At 41.3% G+C, this 19,451-nt stretch overlaps 2 protein-coding genes across 9 annotated transcripts in view; one reads left to right on the top strand and one right to left on the bottom strand.

Annotated features, from left to right (window-relative positions):
* The window catches only part of GREB1L (GREB1 like retinoic acid receptor coactivator), a 118,606-nt gene extending 107,520 nt beyond the window's left edge, over positions 1–11,086 (top strand). Inside the window, exons 28-33 of the mRNA XM_061130893.1 lie at positions 4,416–4,581; positions 5,760–5,987; positions 6,896–7,037; positions 8,418–8,618; positions 8,917–9,055; positions 10,256–11,086. Of these exons, the coding sequence (XP_060986876.1) occupies positions 4,416–4,581; positions 5,760–5,987; positions 6,896–7,037; positions 8,418–8,618; positions 8,917–9,055; positions 10,256–10,419 (1,040 nt within the window). The 3' untranslated portion in view covers positions 10,420–11,086. The remainder of the gene's footprint in view (positions 1–4,415; positions 4,582–5,759; positions 5,988–6,895; positions 7,038–8,417; positions 8,619–8,916; positions 9,056–10,255) is intronic.
* Positions 11,087–11,091: 5 nt separating this feature from the next.
* The window catches only part of ESCO1 (establishment of sister chromatid cohesion N-acetyltransferase 1), a 45,394-nt gene continuing 37,034 nt past the window's right edge, over positions 11,092–19,451 (bottom strand). For 3 of the 8 annotated variants that reach the window (XM_061130890.1, XM_061130892.1, XM_061130891.1), the window contains 2 exons: positions 19,168–19,355; positions 12,464–17,951 (listed from right to left, as the gene is read on the bottom strand). In XM_061130890.1, the coding sequence (XP_060986873.1) occupies positions 17,804–17,951; positions 19,168–19,355 (336 nt within the window). In that variant the 3' untranslated portion in view covers positions 12,464–17,803. Of the gene's footprint in view, positions 11,190–12,463; positions 17,952–19,167; positions 19,356–19,451 lie in introns of those variants that run through there. The other 5 variants (XR_009690792.1, XR_009690795.1, XR_009690794.1 and 2 more) reach the window with 5 other exon arrangements.

The raw sequence follows: 19,451 nt of genomic DNA, 5'->3' as shown, positions 1-19,451 counted from the left end.
CCGGGCAAGGGCTGGGAAGAGAAATACCAAGCTCCATTCCTCAGGCTTCCAGAGGGTCCCGTGACCCTGGAAAGTGTCTTGTTCTGTGGGCCAAAGAACTTTTGACTCTATTTTTTTTTTTAGAACTTTTGATTCTTAAAAAAAAAAAATTATTTATTTTTGGCCGGGCTGGCTCTTGGTTTGTGCAGACTTTTCTCTAGTTGTAGTGAGCCGTGGCTACTCTCTTGTTGCGGAGCATGGGCTCTAGGGCATGTAGACCTCAGTGGTCGCGGCACATGGGCTCAGTAGTTGGGGCTCCCAGCCTCTAGAGCACAGGCTCAGTAGTTGCGGCACACGGCTTAGCTGCTCCTCAGCATGTGGGATCTTCCCCGATCGGGGATCAAACCCGTGTCTCCTGCGTCGGCAGGTAGACTCTTCACCACTGAGCCACTAGGGAAGCCCTTGACTCCTCTTTAAATGAGTTTTCATTTCTCTTTATCTGCAGTTTTGCAGAATTTTTTAACTTCTGAGGACTAGCATCCAAAGAAGTCACTGATACACTGAGCACCCTGGGAGGGCTTGGAACTCCGGGCAGCACAGGCTGCAGGTGTCGCTCGCTCCCAGCTGGCAGCAGGGACCTCACAGAGAGGAGGACAGTTAGAGGAGGGGAGTTAGCAGTTCAGACCCAGGTCTGGAGGGATCTCTGGGGGTCACCGCTGATCTTAAAGGCACACAGCAAGTTCTCAGGGGTTCTGTACAGCTGGGGACTGGAGGCGTCATCACTGCCGATGGGAGTCATCTTAAAAGTTCCTGGAGGTCTTTCCTGCTTTTCCCCTCGGGGTTTAAGGTCAGTGGGCTGATTTCTCAAGGGGACACCTGGCTGTTGAGTGTACTGACAGAGCAGGAGGAGGAACTAGAGAGAGAGGTCCAGAGCTCCTTTGTTTGCCCCTGAAGGCAGGAGACCTCCAACTGGATCCAGTGTCCTACAGCTCTGCTGTCTGCCCACTCCCTGCATTTCACTCACTTCCCATCGGCTTCAGTGGGAATTTCGAGGCAGAGCTTCAGGAGGGAGGAGGATCAAGAGCTTTAGAGCCCACTGCTGGAGTGAAGGCAGAAAAGACCCGAATAGTGCCCTGGATCCTCATGGGCCTCTCTCCAGGTCTCTCTCCCCTTTCCTTCTTAAGACTCTTCCTTTCTTGTTCTCCATTTCATTCCTTTTCATTTCCTTAAGTTTTAGCCTTAATATCGATTAAAATATTTTCCAAACAGGTTTATATTTTTAATGTAATTTTATTTCCCATCACTTAACATCAAATGACTTAAGACTTTCACATATTTCTGGTCCTTTATCCTTCCCCAAAACACATATCCCCAAACTTAACTAAAATCTTTCTCTATATTTACATGACCCTCACACCTTTCCATGCCCAACTGACCTTTAGAAGAAAATATTTCCTTATCCCAGATTTGAGTGAATTTGTTTAGTATCAGTTTTGCCATTTTTATAATCATCTGGGAAGAGAAACCAATATATGCAAATGAAGCAGCATTTTTAAAAAATTGATAAACAGCACAAAATTTAGCCATTGTTAAGTGTATGGTTCAGCATTCATCAGTATATTCACACTGTTGTGCAACCAGTCTCCAGAACGCTTGTCCATCTTGCAAAACCGACTCAGTAACATCAAAGCTTAACTCCCCATTTTTATTACCATTCATCCACTAATGGACCGTTGGTCTGCTCCTCACCTTCCGACTATTGTGAGTAATGCTGCTGTGGACATGAACACAAATCTCAAAACCCTGCTTTCCGTTCTTGTGGGTATATACCCCAAAGTAGAATTGCTTAATCACGTAGTAATTCCACTTTTAATTTTTTTAGGAATTGACATACTGTTCTTCATAATGGCGTGTACATTCTTACCAACAATGTAAAATGGCTTGTTTTAACGTATCTTCACTAACACTTGTATTTTCTGGGAATTTTTGCTGTTGTTAGTAGCCAACCTAATGGGTGTGTGATGGTATCTTGTGATTTACATTTTCCTAATGATTAGTGATGTTGATCATATTTTCATTTGCTAACTGGCCATTTGTGTATCTTCTTTGGAGAATCTATTTTTTAGTGAGGTTTTTGTTGTTGACTTGTAGGAGTTTTTGTATATTCTAGATTTTCGCCCCTTCTCAGATAAGGCTTGTAAATATTTTCTCCTATTCTATAGGAGAATGTGTTCTTTGCACAGTTTAAAAATTTTTATGTAGTCCAATTTATTTTTTCTCTTGTTGCCTATGCTTTCAGTGTCATAGCCAACAAATCAACAAACTATTGCCAAAACCAGTATCATTAAGCTTTCCCCCATGTTTTCTTCTAAGAGTTTTATAAAAGCTCTTTGGTCCATTTTGATCTCTTTATACAGCATAAGGTGAGAGTCCAGCTTCATTGTTTTGCATTTGAATGGTCTTAGCACCTCTGTCAAAAATCATTTGACTGTATATGCAAGTGTGTGTCTGAGCTCTGTATTCTTGTTCCATTGGTCTCTATCTATCTCTATGCCACTGCTACACTGTTTTGATGACTCTTGCTTTTGTAATCAGTCAAGTGTGAGACCTCCAGCTTTGCTGTTCTTTTTCGAAGATTGTTTTGGTGATTTGAAGTTCCATGTGAATTTAAAAATGAATTTTTCTATTTCTAACAAAACTCTGATATTTTGACAGGGATTGTATTAAATTTGTGGATTGCTTTGTGGGATGTGTTAACAGTATTGCACCTTCCAGTCCATGAACATGTCTTTCCACTTATTTGGAAACACTTTCAGCAGTGTTTTGTACTTTTTAGTGTATTGGTCTTTAGCCTCCTTGGTTGAACATGTATTCCAGGTATTCTTTTTTGATGAAAATGAAGCACTTCTTAATTCCCCTTTTAGATTGTTTATTGTTATTATATAGAAACACAGCTAATTTGTGTTGTTTTTTGTCTGCAACTCTGCTGAATTTATTCTAACATGTGTATGTGTATAATATTTAAGGTTTTCTACACATAAGGTCATGTCTACAGGTAATTTTACTTCTTGCCAACTTGGGTGACTTTTATGTGTGTGTGTAATTTCTCTGGTTATGATTTTCAATACTATGTTAAAGTGGTAAAGTTGAGCATCCTCGTCTTATTATTCTTGATCTTAAAGGAAAAGCTTTCAGTTTTTCACCACTGAGTATGTTAGCTGGGGGCTTTTTCATATATGGCCCTTATAATGCAAAGTATTACACACAATGCTCTTGAAAGGTATCAACAGATTTTCCTAAACCCTAACATTACCCTCCATCTACTCAAACTGTTTTCCTGGTTCCTACATAGACTTAATTGGGGTTTTTTTAGCTTATTTCTATGTTTTGTTTCATTTTAGGGTCTGTGTTAGTCGCTCAGTTGTGTCTGACTCTTTGTGATCCCAATGGACTGTAGCCCACCAGGCTACTCTGTCCACAGGATTCTCCAAGAATAATGGAGTGGAAAAAAAAAAAATACTGGAGTGGGTTGCCATTCCCTTCTCCAGGGGATCTTCCTGACCCAGGAATTGAACCCGGGTCTCTGGCATTGCAGGAAAATACTTTACCGTCTGAGCCACTAGGGAAGCCTCAATTTAGGGTGGCCCACTCATAAAACCTGGCTAATTCCTGATGGTCATCATCTTAATTGCTAACACTCACTGAGTACTCACTTACCATGTGCAGCACTGTCCTGAGCACCATACAACAGTCTTATGAAGTAGACATTATCATCGCCTTCTTACAGGAGCGGAAGTCTAGGCACAGGGGAGTTACCTGTTCACCATCTCACAGCTATAAAATAGTAGAATTGGAATTCAAACCTAAGAGCTTGGCTCTAGTCTTCTCTCTTATTCACTATATCATATGCCTCTTACACACCAGGGAAAGGATACCAGTTTCCAGAGTTTTCTTAAAAGACACTGCTGCCAATTTCCTAAAGGGACCTACAACAGGGGACATTTTAGTGTAAGTGACATACCCATAGTGCAGCCCTGGCTGCTGCTGAGACTGGGGGAGCCTCTTATCCTGGCTCTGAAGAACGAGCAGTATTTCCTCTATGTGGTAGCCTTTGTCCTGGTAGGAAAACTGGATTCTAGCAACACTCCTCAAAGTGCAGTTCATCATCACCTGTGAAAAGGTCTCTGGCCCCTCATCAGACACCACTAGTGTGAACCTCTGGTGGTGGGTTCCAGGAATCTGCATTTTAAACAATTTCCTGGATGATTCTTGCCTGCATTGATGTGTGGGAATCACTGCCCTGGATGTCTGGTCAACCCCCATGTGTACAGTCACCAGGCGAATACGCATGCGTGTGGAGAGAATGCGATGTGTCTGTGGGGCCTCCGCCAAGCCCGAGAGGGGAATGTCCAAGCCTTTTTGGTGTTGCCTTCCAGGTGCTGCCAGGTTCCTCATTAAGGAGCTGTCGTATCACAACCTGGAGCTGGAGAGAAACCGCCTGGAAGAGCTGGGAGTTAAACGCCAGTGTGTCTGGCCTTTCATCGTCGTGATGGATGACTCGTGTGTCCTGTGGAACATTCACAGCGTTCAGGAGCAGACCAGGTAGGAGCGGTTCTGTGCAGTTCTAGGATGTGACACGTGCCACTAAGCAGTCCTCTCCTCGGCCATCATGGCACGGCAAAGTAAACGAGGGGCACAGCTTCCCAGAGCAGAGCCACCACCAAGACCACTTACTCTCAGCAGCACGTTCTGTGGTGACTGAGGAATTTTTTAATCTAGACACTTGTATGCCATTAAATTCCTGGACTGTGTGTTATCGCAGCTTTGCGCTGCTGTAAGAGTCTGTTGAAAGACACTGTGGTTTATTTAGAAAGACCACTGGCTTCTAAATTGGACCAGTTTTTAGCCCCAGCTCTGCTTCCTGTCTGGATGAAAAGGGAAAGTTATTCCATCTCTGTCTCAATTCCATTCCCTGTAAAATTATGGCTGGGCCAAAACCCATGGTTCTCCTTCTGGGGCAGTGGTGAGGAGATCCATGAGGACCATGAAATGCTAAAGCTGGAGACGTCCTATGCAGTAAATGAGCCCAGATGTTCACAGCCCCAGTGAAACACTGTGCCACATGATCTCGAGGCCCTTCCAGCTCAGACGTTGTGGTCTTGTGCCCTCATTTCCCTGGTGGATTTGAAGCCAGGGACATTGAGAAATATTCCTTTATTATACTATAATCACCAGGACTGGGGAGAGTACCTGTGTGCGTCTAACCTCTGGCTACCTCTCTTTGCTAACTCCCTGTTCATTACTCACCTTGAAAATGGGCCAGGTTTCCTTCTCTGCCTTTAAGGGGTCAGCTGCACCCCAAGGGGTTGCCCCAGTGGCTCCATGGTAAAGAGCCTGCCTGACAGTGCAGGAGGTGCAGGTTTGATCCCGGGGTCGTGAAGATCCCCTGGAGGAGGAAATGGCAACCCACTCCAGTATTCTCACCTGGAAAATTACAGGACAGAGGAGCCTGGCAGGCTCCAGTCCACGGGGTAGCAGAGTCAGACACACACAAGGACGCTCACCTCTGGAAGGCAGCTTCTCTAGATCAGCAGTGACAGGTAGCGTTTGTGAAAACCAGGCTTGACATCCTTGTCCACTCCAGACGAAGAGAAAGTCAACCAGCGAGTTGTGTCCTTTACAGATATGAATACTGTACAGTAGTGTCAGCTCTTCGCAAGTGACCATGTCTTCAGTGATACTGAGTGATCTCTTATGTGAATGAACTCTGCATTTCATAGCCAGCCCTTGGAAACAGGAGTTTCCAGTAAGAATGTGTCCTTGAAGAGTGTCTTGCAGCACATGGAGGCGACACCGAAAATCGTGCACTACGCGATCCTGGGCATCCAGAAGTGGAGCAGCAGGCTGACTTCTCGGAGCCTCAAGGTCCCGTTCTCTAGGTGCCATGTGCACGACTTCATCCTCCTCAACATAGACCTGACTCAGAATGTGCAGTATGACTTCAACAGGTAAGGTGGGCTCCTGGACGCACATCATCCTGCCGGTCACTGACTCTTTCTGCCCAGCTCCAGCCTCTATAACGTGTTTATTCCTGTCTCTGAGAAACCAAGACTCTGTTTATACGGACAGAGAATGGGGGATCACAAGCCCCCAAGTGCCCCTTCATCACTGTTCAAACTAACCCAGACTCAGTCACGAGTGCTGCAATGTGAAATGCTTAGGAAACGTATTTCGGCCATCTTATTATTCCACAAGAACTGAAATAGGGACCGAATTGTTTCATCAGTGGAAATCAGTGTGTGGACCCATAAACCTATTCATGATTAACCTTTCACTTGCCCTCAGAACTCAAGAGGTAGTCACTTCCTGAGATGTCAGCAAGACCCTGAGATCTGGATCCTGTAGGGATAAAAGCCAGTTAGCCCTGGCCTTGCCTCCTGAATGAACTATGCACATGCCCCAGAAAATCTGAAATGGCCAAGGAAGAATGTCAGAGACCATCAAGTCCCTCTCATGTCAACCCCGAGCCGCAGCTCTTAGAATATTCTGTAGCGATTTCACTTGTTTTAAATTTGGCAGATGTTTCATCCTGTTTGCAGCCAGGATGTTTACACCAGGAGCAGCTCTGCATTCCTGTCCCACGAAAGTATACAGAGTGTGTGGTCCTGTTTCAGTTCAGGGGTACCTAAGTAAGTGCTGTGCCATGCCTGGGACCAGTCACACCTTCCTTAAGTCCTTCCTTAATGACTTCAGTGCCCCCATCAGGGCATTACAACATAAGCCAGTGTTCACAGAGCCAGCTCCATGTGGGGGAAAGGTGGCCACCTAACATCTGCCACAGATGCCGTCTCTGTAAGTAGCACAGCTGAGAGGTGACAGTCAGTCAAGGGAACCTACCATTGTGGTTCTAATTTAGGTATTTCTGTGAAGATGTTGACTTTAACCTGAGAACGAACAGCAGTGGACTGCTCATCTGCCGCTTTAACAACTTCAGTCTCATGAAGAAACATGTGCAAGTTGGCGGGCAGAGGGACTTTATCATTAAACCAAAGATCATGGTAAGTTGGCAAGCTTGAGTCTCCTGCTGAAAATTAGATGATCTCTCAATATCTGTTGTCTGGTACTGGTATTAAGTATGTGCCACTTGACTGGAGAGTGAGGTAACACAAGGGAGGCCACTCTTTTTTTTTTCTCATTTATTAGTTGGAGGCTAATTACTTTACAATATTGTAGTGGTTTTTCTGGAACAGGGAGGCCACCCTTAATGTCAAATCTGGAGCCTGGTTTCCCTCTGAGGACTCATCTAGAGCCAAATGTAAGTCTTGAAAATTCAACAGAACTACCTTTCTTTAGATTTAAGGCTTAACTCCATCAAAGCTTTAGTTTCAGATGTGTTCTATAAACTGGCAAAGTTAACATTTTTTACATTCTTTACATAACAGGTGAGAGAAATGTAAATCAAATTGCTTGCTTGCATGGTCCTTTGCCAGTTTTATTTTTAAAGTAAGGCAGATCAAAACCTGTTAAGGGTTAATTATATGGGCCTACCCTTTTCCATTTAAAAGACTTATTGGTAGCTAATCATTTATAGGGCTTCCCAGGTGGCACAGCAGTAAAGAATCTGCCTGCAATGCAGGAAACACAGGTTTGATCCCTGGGCTGGGAAGATGCCTTGAAGAAGGAAATGGCAACCCACTCCAATATTCTTGCCTGGGAAATCCCATAGACAGAGAAGCCTGGCAGGATACAGTCCATGGAGTTGGAAAAGATGGACTTGACTGGGCATGCACAATCATTTATAGCATGTGGACTATCCGGTGGAGCTTAAAGACCTCCTTGCTTTTTTTTCTGGTGCTGACGGGATGGGATTTAACCCACCCACATCCTGTAGTGCTGTAAAAAGGTTTCTGTTGGTCCTTACAACTGCTACTGCTGCTGCTAAGTTGCTTCAGTCATGTCCGACTCTGTGCGACCCCATAGATGGCAGCCCACCAAACTCCACTGTCTCTGGGATTCTCCAAGCAAGAACACTGGAATGGGCTGCCATTTCCTTCTCCAATGCATGAAAGTGAAAAGTGAAAGTGAAGTAGCTCAGTCATGTCCGACTTCGCAACCTCATGGACTGCAGCCCACCAGGCTCCTCCGTCCATGGGATTTTCCAGGCAAGAGTACTGGAGTGGGTTGCCATTGCCTTCTCTGGTCCTTACAAAGTACATGCTAAATGTGCAAGCTTTCAAAGAAGCCTCCTTTAACATTTGCTCAGGCCCTTGCTAGGTATAAATTATGTTAAATCCAAAGGAAGAATTTCAGAACCCGAGGATGACAGACGGTGCCGCTGCCTTTCCTGCGGGCTGTCAGGATGCAGGCGTGCTCTCCTCGCGGGGGTCACACAATGCCGGCGGAAACATTTCCCATCACTCCCTTGGCTCTGATTCCAGGTGTCAGAGAGCGTGGCGCCCATCCTGCCCCTACAGTACGTCTGTGCTCCCGACAGTGAGCACACCCTTCTGGCAGCCCCTGCACAGTTCCTCCTGGAGAAGTTCCTGCAGCATGCCTCCTACAAACTCTTCCCCAAAGCTATCCGTAACTTTCGGAGCCCCGTGCTGGCCATCGACTGCTACCTTAACATTGGACCAGAGGTAAAGGGGGAGGGGCCAGGGCTCTCAGGTAGAGGGGCTTGTTCTGCATCTGGCAGTTTCTCTCATAACTGCCCTTTATTACGAGAAATAAGAGAAGCTTTAGGTAGGTTAAAACTTGACACACACAGAGTACAAAGCTCAGATAAGCAGCCCCTTTAAGTTCCAATAAGACATGTCTCCGTTACCTGACCCCGAGATGGACAGCTAGAACGGAAGGCACGATCATTCAGCTGACCATGCAGAGGTTTTGCTTGCTTTTGAAATGCTAGTGTGTGTGCTCTGTGCTTGATGGTTGCAGGTGGCCGTATGCTACATCAGCTCCAGACCCCACTCCAGCAACGTCACCTGTGAAGGGGTGTGCTTCGGTGGACTCCTCTTGTACCTCTGTGACTCTTTTGTAGGTGCTGATCTTCTTAAGAAATTTAAGTTTCTCAAAGGTAAATCAAATTCAGTATCTTGCTTGTGAGTGCTATTAGTTCCCACTGGACAAAATGCAGAGGTGAAAAATTATAAAAACAGCACTTTAACAATCATTTTGCCAATAAACTGAATACCTTCCTTTGAAACTGGGGCATTGACTTTTTCAAGCAAGGGAGGTTAGGCTAAATGTGGATAAATATAGCCAGGTTTAAAGATGTTGTCACCACTATTAATTTTACATAGGAATGATGTAATGCAAATGCTTTCATATAAATCTAATTTCAATAAAAATTAGTGAGTTACAATTCTGGAATAGAAGCCAAAGTTGCTTCAACAGGTATGGAGCATACAGAGGTTTGCTTAAAAACAAAGTGCAGATTAAGCATCACAAATAATCTTGATAAGGTGACTCCTGAGGTTGGTGAAAAAAGGTTCAGTATGTTGTGTACAGCATGCCATTTTTATGGGAACAGGAGAAACTGTATTTACTTATGTGTGTGTATAAAACACATCTGGAGCTGTGTGCATGTGTGTGTGGCGGGCGGGGAACAGGAGGAAGCATCCTGGGGCATTTGGCAATATCTGGAGACATCTCATGTTGTCACAGGATGGGGTGTTGCTGGCACAGAGTAAACATACTACAAGAACAAAATAGCCCCCACAATAGTTATGTGGCCCCCAGTGCCGAGGTTGAGAACCCCTGTTCTTAGCGGGACCCACAAAACCTTATAACGTGGGTTTTAATGCTGGTTACTACAGCAGAAGGGCTTCCCCAGTGGCTCAGTGGTAAAGAATCCGCCTGCAATGCAGGAAACCTGGGTTCAATCCCTAGATTGGGAAGATCCCCTGGAGAAGTGAATTGCATTCCACTCCAGTATTCTTGCCTGGAGAATTCCATGGACAGAGGAGCCTGGTGGGCTAAAGTCCATGGGGTTGCAGAGTTGGACACGACTGAGCAACCAACCCACACACACACCACAGCAGAAGGGGTGGGTGCGTGCGGTTGGGAGGACTTTCACTTTACACTCTTTCAAACTTCGGCATTTGTAATAGCTTCTTTATGCAAAGTAAATAACCAAATGAACAGTCCTGACAGGTTACTTTTATACGTTGGTTCTCACGTGTTCGCTTAGGGGATATGATCAGAGGGAGGTAAGAAAAGCTCTGTAAGTCCTTTCACCCCTCAGCCTAAGACACGTCCCTGCTTTCCCGTGAAGGTGCTACCCTGTGTGTCGTCTGCCAAGACAGAAGCTCCTTGCGCCAGACAATTGTCCGCCTGGAGCTGGAGGACGAGTGGCAGTTCCGCCTCCGGGACGAGTTCCAGACCGCCAACAGCAGCGACGACAAGCCGCTCTACTTTCTCACCGGACGTCACGTATGACCTTTTGAAGAGAACAAAACTAGCAGAGGGATGCCTAGATGGGGTGGGGCAGAAATAATTATTGAGGATTTTATTTTTTCCCTTAAAGTACAATCACTGTGGAGCAAAGTGCAACATGTATTTGTCTGTTCTCCAAAGAAACCCCCCACCCCCAAATCTGACCCAGATCTCTGGGGGGCATCACTTTCCTTCACTTCCAGTTTCAGGACCTTAAAATTCAGGTTAACTTCACCCTAGGTAGTTATGCAATTAACTCAAGATGTGGTCTACCCACGGGAGCTGAAGAAGAAATACTTTGGAGAAACCGCACGGACGCTGCGTTGTTTTTTTCTACTATGCTCTGTCAGGGGGAAAACTGACTCTTGGCGTTAGCTAGCCTGAATGTGTTACGTGAAGACTCACGCCATTGGTGTGGAATTAACTGAAGATTAATGTTTGAGGCCTGAGCCCTCAGTTTCTCTTCAGATCTGTACTTTGGTACAGTATTACTCAGGGGTCTGAAATGATAGAATGTAGAAGATATTTGTATTTAAAAAAAAAAGTAGCCTTGTCTTTCTCTGTGCAGTGTTAGTTTATGATTTATAATCTTGTATGTATTGAAACTTTTGGCAAAATTTCCACAGGAGTTGAAAGTTTACTATTTAAACTGAACAAACACATTAGTAAATGCAGAGCAGGCGTTGTGTGTATTTATGCAGCTTCTCCTGGCTTCGGTTCTTTTGCTTTATCCATTCTTTAAAAATGTTTCCAGTCTCTTAAACACATCATGCCTGTGAGAATATGAACAGTGATTAATATTGTACAAGGAAAACCTGATTCAAAAGTTGAGCCAATTAAGAAGGTTTCAGCAGTCACCCCACACCCACTCCATTGGGTTGGAATTAAGCAGTTGGCACCAGCAAAGCTAAATGTCAGGCAGGCTAAGCTTCTATGTGGAGTGGAACTAGTTTGTTTCCTTTCAAAGACTAGAGCAGAGTTTCCTTTCAAAGATACACTGAATGAGCTGCCTTATACTGACAATACCACAGAAACTGCTGAAATGGGAAACAGAGCCATAGAGAGAGAGAGAGGCTGTTTTACTTAATTCTACCAGTGAGTGGGTGAGTGAGCGTGCATGTGTGCGTGTGTGTGTGCAGTAAAAAATTCCATTTAAGTCTTTTTGACTCAAAAATCAGCAGGGGATCTTTGTTCAGTATCAACAGTAGGAGGCATAAATTTATACAGACTTTTTTTTTTTACCACATATTTTAATAAAAAACGGATTTCTAGAAAATGTTCTAGAACATACTAAGTTTATTGGAAGTTAATTCTTCCGAATTACTTCAATTCTCATTGATGGCTTGACATTTTTCTTATTAGCCCATATATCACTTTCACTTTATCTCCACTTTACACAGCCATTTTTACTTGAATAGATGTCTTGTTTATGGCCTGAAACTACTGAGAGGGGCCTGCTAAGTCTGCATTCACTCAGAACAAATAGTGTTACCTGACCAGCTTTACTAGTTTGTGATACAGAGTTTACAGAGAGTGAAAAGATGGAATGTACTAATCTGAAAATGATTTCAGATCTCTCGGTTTTAATAGCTATTTTTGTTTTATATGTATCTTAAAATGAACAATTCCTTTTAAAAATTCCATTTTTAATTGATCTTTAAAGAGGACCTGCCTTATATATGCTTTAAAAATACTTGTTAATTTTAGTACAGCAGAACTTTTGGCAAAGAGGTACGTTCTGAAGCAGGCTGATTTAGATATGAATGTATTTCACTTGTTTTATTGAAGGGCCTACTGCAGATGATATCAAGAAACCCACTGTTTGTGCAATATTCCAAAATTTACTATATAGGGCAAATAAAATACTTGAAATAATCCTGAAACAGCTGTTCCTGGGGCAGATGGCCTCTCAGGGTTTCTTCTGGCTTTATGGCTTCAGTCTAAGGAAAAAATTTTTAAGTCCTTATTTGAGCTGTGGAGACTCCATATTTGTTAGGATTATACTCTGAAAAATTCAGATGATTATGATCTCTTAAATGCTGTTTAACTCTGTGGAAGAGAAATGCCGGAATAAAGCCAAAAGATCATCACCCTGATGATGGAGATTTTAAACTGACCTGCCTATTCTTTTCAGTGTCTGTCTTAATAAGGCTTGGATCTTTTAAAATCACCTTATCAGTATAATTCTTTAGAGAATGTTAGGTCATTCTCCTTTAAGGATAAAATTGCACAAGCACAGAACACCATGATTTGGTTAATACAACCCCTGGTGTGTTCCACTTTGAGCCTCGCCAGCCCTTAGAATATCGTGGTGTGAATGTGTTCACTTGGCCTGCAGAATAACTGACCTATAGACCTGTTAAACCCTGCGATATGTGAGGGTTCACACAGGTTAATACTGAATGTAAACTTACAATGAGAATTGCTATATTCAATTTTTTGGGCTGTAATTTATGCAATTGCTTCTTGTGATTTTTAGAAAAGGAGGCACCTGTGTTACTTTATTACTGTAAAGTTTCTTAACCAAAATTTGGTTAATTTCACTAGTCAGTCTACCTCACATTTTGTTTATGATTCTAAATTGTCTTAAGTTGCGTCAACAGTACGTTCTTGTCCTTTCATTTAATTTGGTGAATGTATTAAATTCTCCCCCACCCCCCTAAAAAGAAAGTGTGTTTTCTTTACATTTTCTGGTATGTTCAAAAATGGAATGAGCTGGCTCTGACAATGTCCAAGAAAGGCCACAAGTCCACATGCCATAGGTTGGATAACTCTTAAGATTCTACTATTCTGGCTTAACAGTGCAAGAAAATGCTGAGTAAGTATTTGTGGACTGAAAATCTATAGCTTATCCAAAGTGATACACACATATAAAGTATCTACACACCATGCCCACTTGCAGAGTGCCACATAATTATGAATAACAGATCTAGAAATGATTAAAAGAGATGTCAGAAATATCCATGGTACATCCCCAATCTTTCATTTTATAGATGGCAACTATATTCATTTCCATGTCCCAAGCAGCAGACTTTGGGACAGTAGAATTGTGTAGTATAACCTAAGGTTACTCTCCATTTTATTTCTAAATTCTAATTTCACCAACTTTGGAGAATTAACATTTTTCCAGGGGGGGGGGGAATGCCTTTCAGTTCTATTATACTGACAGTGCTAAAATAACAGCCTTTGATATAGAACCGTAAAAACATTCTTCAGGGTCAGAGGTCCCTGGCTGTTACCTCAGGAGGGGCAGTAACTATTTTAAGTATGCTGACAGATTCAGGAGCAAGTAGGAAACTGCCAGTGTCCCACTACGTACTCCGTTGGAGCTGCCTTGGAAAGACTGACAGCTGTGAAACTGACTGCGGTACCTCTGTCTTCAACTACGTAGAGCTGAACAATATCCAGAGAACAAACATTCCTCAGGTCTGTCTTCAGTCATGGCAACTGCTCATAAGCTCCCTCTGGGTCTAAGAGAATATTGATAAAACAATGAAACCCTGGCTTCCCTGAAAAAACAAAAACAAAAAATCATCACTAAAGATGCAGGAAGGACCTCTGGGGCCAAGGAAACACTGTAAATTCCTTACGTCTTAGCTGTCCTAAGTATTAAGCTGAGGAAAGAGTCTACAGTTGACCCTTCAACAATACAGGTTTGAACTTCACAGGTGTACTTATACACAATTAAAAAAAAAAAATGTGCTACAGTACTACATAATCCATGGTTGGCTGAATCTATAGATACAAAGCGCTAATATAAAGAGCTGACTGTAAAGTTATACCTGATTCGGGACTACGTGTGGGGTTAGCACCCCAACCCCCACGTTGTTCAAGTGTCAACTTTACTTCAGTGATTATGACACCAAATGGAATAGGAATAGTTAGAAAAAGCAAAACAATTAAGTTTTCTTACCAATTCTTTGCTGTTCTAAGACAGAATCTTCCCTTGGTCTGCTAGAAAGCCCAAGAGCCATGAGAACAGGTAGAAGGCATATGTGTGTCTGCAGTCACTACCCCAGAAATCAGTTTAACCACCTTAACCGCCAGTGAACTACAGCCAGGAAGGAATGTGGCTGTGTTTCTACCAAGATGCCCTAGCTGGGCAGCCATGCAAAGTAAGTGACAATTAAAATATCACTGTATGTCTACTGTATTTACTGTTCTTATGATAGTCATGATTTTAGTAGATATATCAAGTTCACTCTTGAACATTATAAATTGATAAAATGCTGATTTTTATAACACTGACAAAATGAAATAAAACCATTGTATGTCCACGTAAACATGAGCATAACGCATAAGATCGCAGGGTGTCTGTCTACACTGGTGATTCCTATAATGTCAATATACTAGACATTCTTATAATAGACCAACTATTCAAGGGTAGCTGAGAAAACATTTATAGGCACCTTTATATAATTAGCAATTACAAAATCAATCTGTTTTGATGTTTGTGACCATTAGCGTTTACTCACTGTATCCACTGGTACCTCCACAACTCCACAGAGACCATGATTCTGTTTCTGTTGTCGCTCTTCAGTCTTCAGCTGTGGTGTGACAATGTCGACGGTTCTTTTGAGTCTCGGTTTCTACCACTTTCTTCTGGTTCTTCCCTTGCATGAGCATTTTCACAAGTTCTTCAACAGTCTCTTCTCCCCTCTAATTTTATAAACCCCAGGGTGGAGATCTCCTCTAAATCTTCAAATAACTAAATAAATTAGTTTAGTTCAAACTTTTCCCAAACTGTAGGACTACATGTTCAGTTATATACACCAAATAGATATCTCCACTTGGAGATTCAGTAACCACCTTCAAACTGTGAGCAGAACCAAATTCATCATTCCCCATTCAATCTTCCCACCTAATTCTCCAGTATGCCCTTCTCGGCCAAAAATCCACCTACTCCACTACCTAAACCAAAATTACCCAGATTCTCCTGTCATGATCTTTCTCCAGTCAGTTATCAACTCCATCAATTCTTCAATTTTAACTTCTCAAAGTTCATCTGTCTAGTCTTCACCCACACATCATAGCTTTAGTTCAATTTGCAGTATCTTTCACAAACACTGCAGCTGCTACTATAAGCTCGTCTAAATTCTATATTCCTCATCTGTAAACTCTACCTATGTGGCTGTCATGATAATTAAATAAGGCATCACTGGGGCTTCCCTGGTAGCTCAGCTGGTACAGGATCTGCCTGCAGCGCAGGAGACCCGGGTTTGATCCCTGGGTTGGGAAGATCCCCTGGAGAAGGGATAGGCTACTCACTCCAGTATTCTTGGGCTTCCCTGGTGGCTCAGACGGTAAAAAATCTGCCTGCAATGTGGGAGACTTGGGTTCAATCCCTGGGCTGGAAGATCCCCTGGAGGAGGGCATGGCAACCCACTCTAGTATTCTTGCCTGGAGAATCCCATGGACAGAGGAGCCTGGTGGGCTACAGTCCATGGGGGTCACAAAGAGTCAGGCATGACTGAGAGATTAAGCACAGCACAAACACAAGGTACGACACATGGCAAACACTCAAATGTTAAATATTATTAATAATTCTATTCTTGGAGAAATAGCTAGATTGTAAAATTTATTTGAGGGGCTGTGTCTTTAATATAAACACAAAAAGAAACAATCTTCCTGGTAATGACAATCTTTAAACCAACCAATAAATACAGCCTGTCTACTTCCAAGTCCCTTTGAAACCAACCAAGTATAGCTCCCCAAAGAATCCTATTGCTTATATGGGAACTGGGCCTGTATTATGAGTTTAACAGTTACTAGGAAATCTATGCTACACCTCAAGTTTTCATCCTGTTTTTAAAAAATCATTGGTTCCCTGTCAGGCAAACATTGAGACCAGGGATGACTAGAAGAGTCTCAAGACCAAAAAGAAAAGCAGTGTCAAGAGTTGGACCATCATGATGAATGAGAAGAAATAGTCACACTGCCTTACCATTCCACCCTACTGACAGGTACAGAGCCTTACACCACTTGATTAATTTTAAAAGTACACATCTATGAGTGATAATGTGTGTGTACACACACACACACACACACACCTGTAATCTTCATTTAAAAGTCTTAGTTTTTAGCTGGTTTTAATGTCAGCTCATAACATTCACCTGTATTAAATCATAGTGGTATTTCATACATGGGTGATGGCTCTTTATTTCTTTGAAAGACCAGAAAAATCCCATGTTAGGATCTTGTCTTTTGGAGATGTTACTGACATACAGATTCTGCAGCAAACTGGTGAAAACTACCTTTTCAAAAGCCACTGTTTTAATCTTATTTCAAGGTATCAAACCTAACAGACTTCCTGAAAAAGCACAATAACAACATACCATTATCACATTTATCACTTAGAAAAAGCTATCAAGTATTTTATTATTTTATTCTACATTATATACAAGTCATAAAAGGCCACAGCAGTTTTTCAACATATAAACCCTTTAAAAGTAGAGGGCACTATGAAGGATAGACAAGTATCAAAATGAAGTCCAATAACGAGGGCATATACCCAGTGTAGTATTTCTGAGGAGTAACAAAGCAGATACCAAGTCATACATATTTAGCTTGCAACTATTCCACAGGTTTTTATAAACCTCTTTGGGATTGTTAATAGCCAAAGTGTGCCAAGTTGACATTTATTTTAAAAAGTGAAACCAGAATGAAAAAATAAATAAAGGGCACCATTCTAACTCGAGTCATTCATAGTTCTCCAAGAAGGAAAGCTTCTTTTCCACCTTCCGCTTCTTGATTGGCAGCAAGAAGCAGAAAAAGAGAAACAGAAGAAAAAAACTCAGTATTTCAAATTCTCTCTTGCTAATGGAGCTTTGCTTTTTTGGTGATGATTCCTTTAAAGTAGGTATCAGACCCTTTAAGAATTAGTTTTGATTCCTCAACACGTAACATCACACCCTTCTTGAATAATAATGTAAAAACACTGGTTTCCACTCTGGTAATACAATCTTTAAAACTATAACTGGTATCAGCAGATCAGTATAAAAAAAATACAGTACCAAGCTACACTGGTATATTGCCACAATTAAGAACTTCAAAATATACTTATCACTGAGACCATAGTCCTTGCATTAGTTTTCAGTCCACTATGAACAATTATCTGCTGCATGTAAACATGTCTAAATAACTATAGATAAAATACATCAATCATAAATTTCTGTAAAAGATAATAAAATATCTTCTTTAAAAAAACAAAACAACAATAAGCAATTACTTCATTTTTTCCCCCAATTTTATGAAAATGGAACAACCTTATGGTTGTTGCCAGTCCTGAGTTCATTGTAATAAAAATGGCCCTAGTTCCTGGTTTAAGTTAACAACCAATCCATTCTCATCAGTAGATGTCTTCTGATACTGTAGGCATGAGTTTATTTTAGGTACTATTTTGTCCATTAATAAAATTATATACCAGAAACTGACCAGTGCCACAGTACTGTGTTGCAAACAGTTTTCCATCAGGAGTAGGGTCTGAGAAAGCAATTTCCTCTTTACTCAAGTATGAGCCATATATAAAGTTACTCCTGTTTAAAAAAAAGGGGGGGGGGGTGTGGAAGGTAAAAAAAAAGAAAATTAATTTATTTTTAATCATTAAAAGTGGAAAAACCTGTCAAATAATGTTGTATATTCTAGAAACTTAAAAATAACTGTTTTGTAAAAGCAACAATGGTTATAAAAACATTTACCCAACACCTTTTCATGATAAAAATACTCTGAATAGAAGAAACTTCCTCAACCCTGATAAAGAGCATCAAAAGACATCAAAGTTAATAGTTAAAAAAAAAAAAGACTAAAAACTTCCTCAGAGATCAGGAACAGGGTAAGGCCACATCTGCTCATACCTCTTCTATTATCAAGGACAATTAGACAAGCAAAAGAAATGAAAAGCAACCAAGTTGGAAAGGAAGAAGTTAAAATTATCTTTTCACAGATGACATGATCTTTTATATACAAAAATTCTAAGGAATTCACAAAATAATAGGCCTAATAAAACATGAGTTCAGCAAGTTTGCAAATTATAAAATATTAAAAAATTTTATTTCTATGACCAATTCAAAATGAAATTTAGAAAACAACACTGAAATACATAGTAAATACTCAGTAACCTAAGTAAATACTTAGGATTAAATCTAACAAAGACATGCAAGACCTAAAAAATGAGAACTATAGAGCATTGTTGAAAGAAATTAAAGGAGACCTAAGTAAACAGAAAGACATCCCATGATTATGAATCAGATGACTTAATATTGCTAAAATGGCATTATTCCTCAAATTGATCTATAGTGAGTTTTTCTGCAAAAATTAACAAGCTGGTCCTAAAATTCATATGCAAATGCAAGAGACAAAAAAAACAAACATAATTTTTGGAATCTTCTCTATCCCTTTGATTAAAAATCAAGCAATATATATGTAACCTTGTTTTGTATTTTCCAAACCTCCTATAAATGTGTTATCATAATTTCATACTTTAAGAAAAAAAGAGGAATAAAATCAAGAAAAACTACTGAGAGACTTAGATTATTTACAAATACTATTCTTAAATTAAGACAAATTTTTCCTAAAAGCTAAACTCCCAAGAAATTTCCCATACTTCTTACATACTGACAATCTTACGCAAATTTTAAATTAATATAAATAAAGGTTATACATTTACAATGAACTAAATGTTGATCTTTATATAAAACTCTGCTTAAAATGCTAAACTACTGATAATGACTTGAAGGATTACATCCAAGTTACCTTAGGCATTCAATCATTCGAGAAGCGATTTTCTTCCGACGCATCATGCTGAACACCCATATGCGGCTGATCCCGCAGATTGCAGGCTCTGGCAGTGTTGAGCAGCACCAGGCTTTTTGCCGTTCAAATCTGACCTTTTCTTCTTCTGACCTGATAACTGGGAGTTTTTCTTCTATGACTCTGTAGCCCTATATGCAGTAAAATTAAGGGGAAACTCATAGGTGATTTTTTAAATTGAAGTATAGCTGATTTACAATGTTGTGCTACACTCTGCTATGCAGCAA

Source organism: Dama dama, chromosome 27 (assembly GCF_033118175.1).
Source record: "Dama dama isolate Ldn47 chromosome 27, ASM3311817v1, whole genome shotgun sequence".
In the NCBI taxonomy this organism is placed as follows: Eukaryota; Metazoa; Chordata; class Mammalia; order Artiodactyla; family Cervidae; genus Dama; species Dama dama.
Note: the sequence above shows the minus strand (reverse complement) of the source record. Positions and strands in the feature narration are given on the sequence as shown.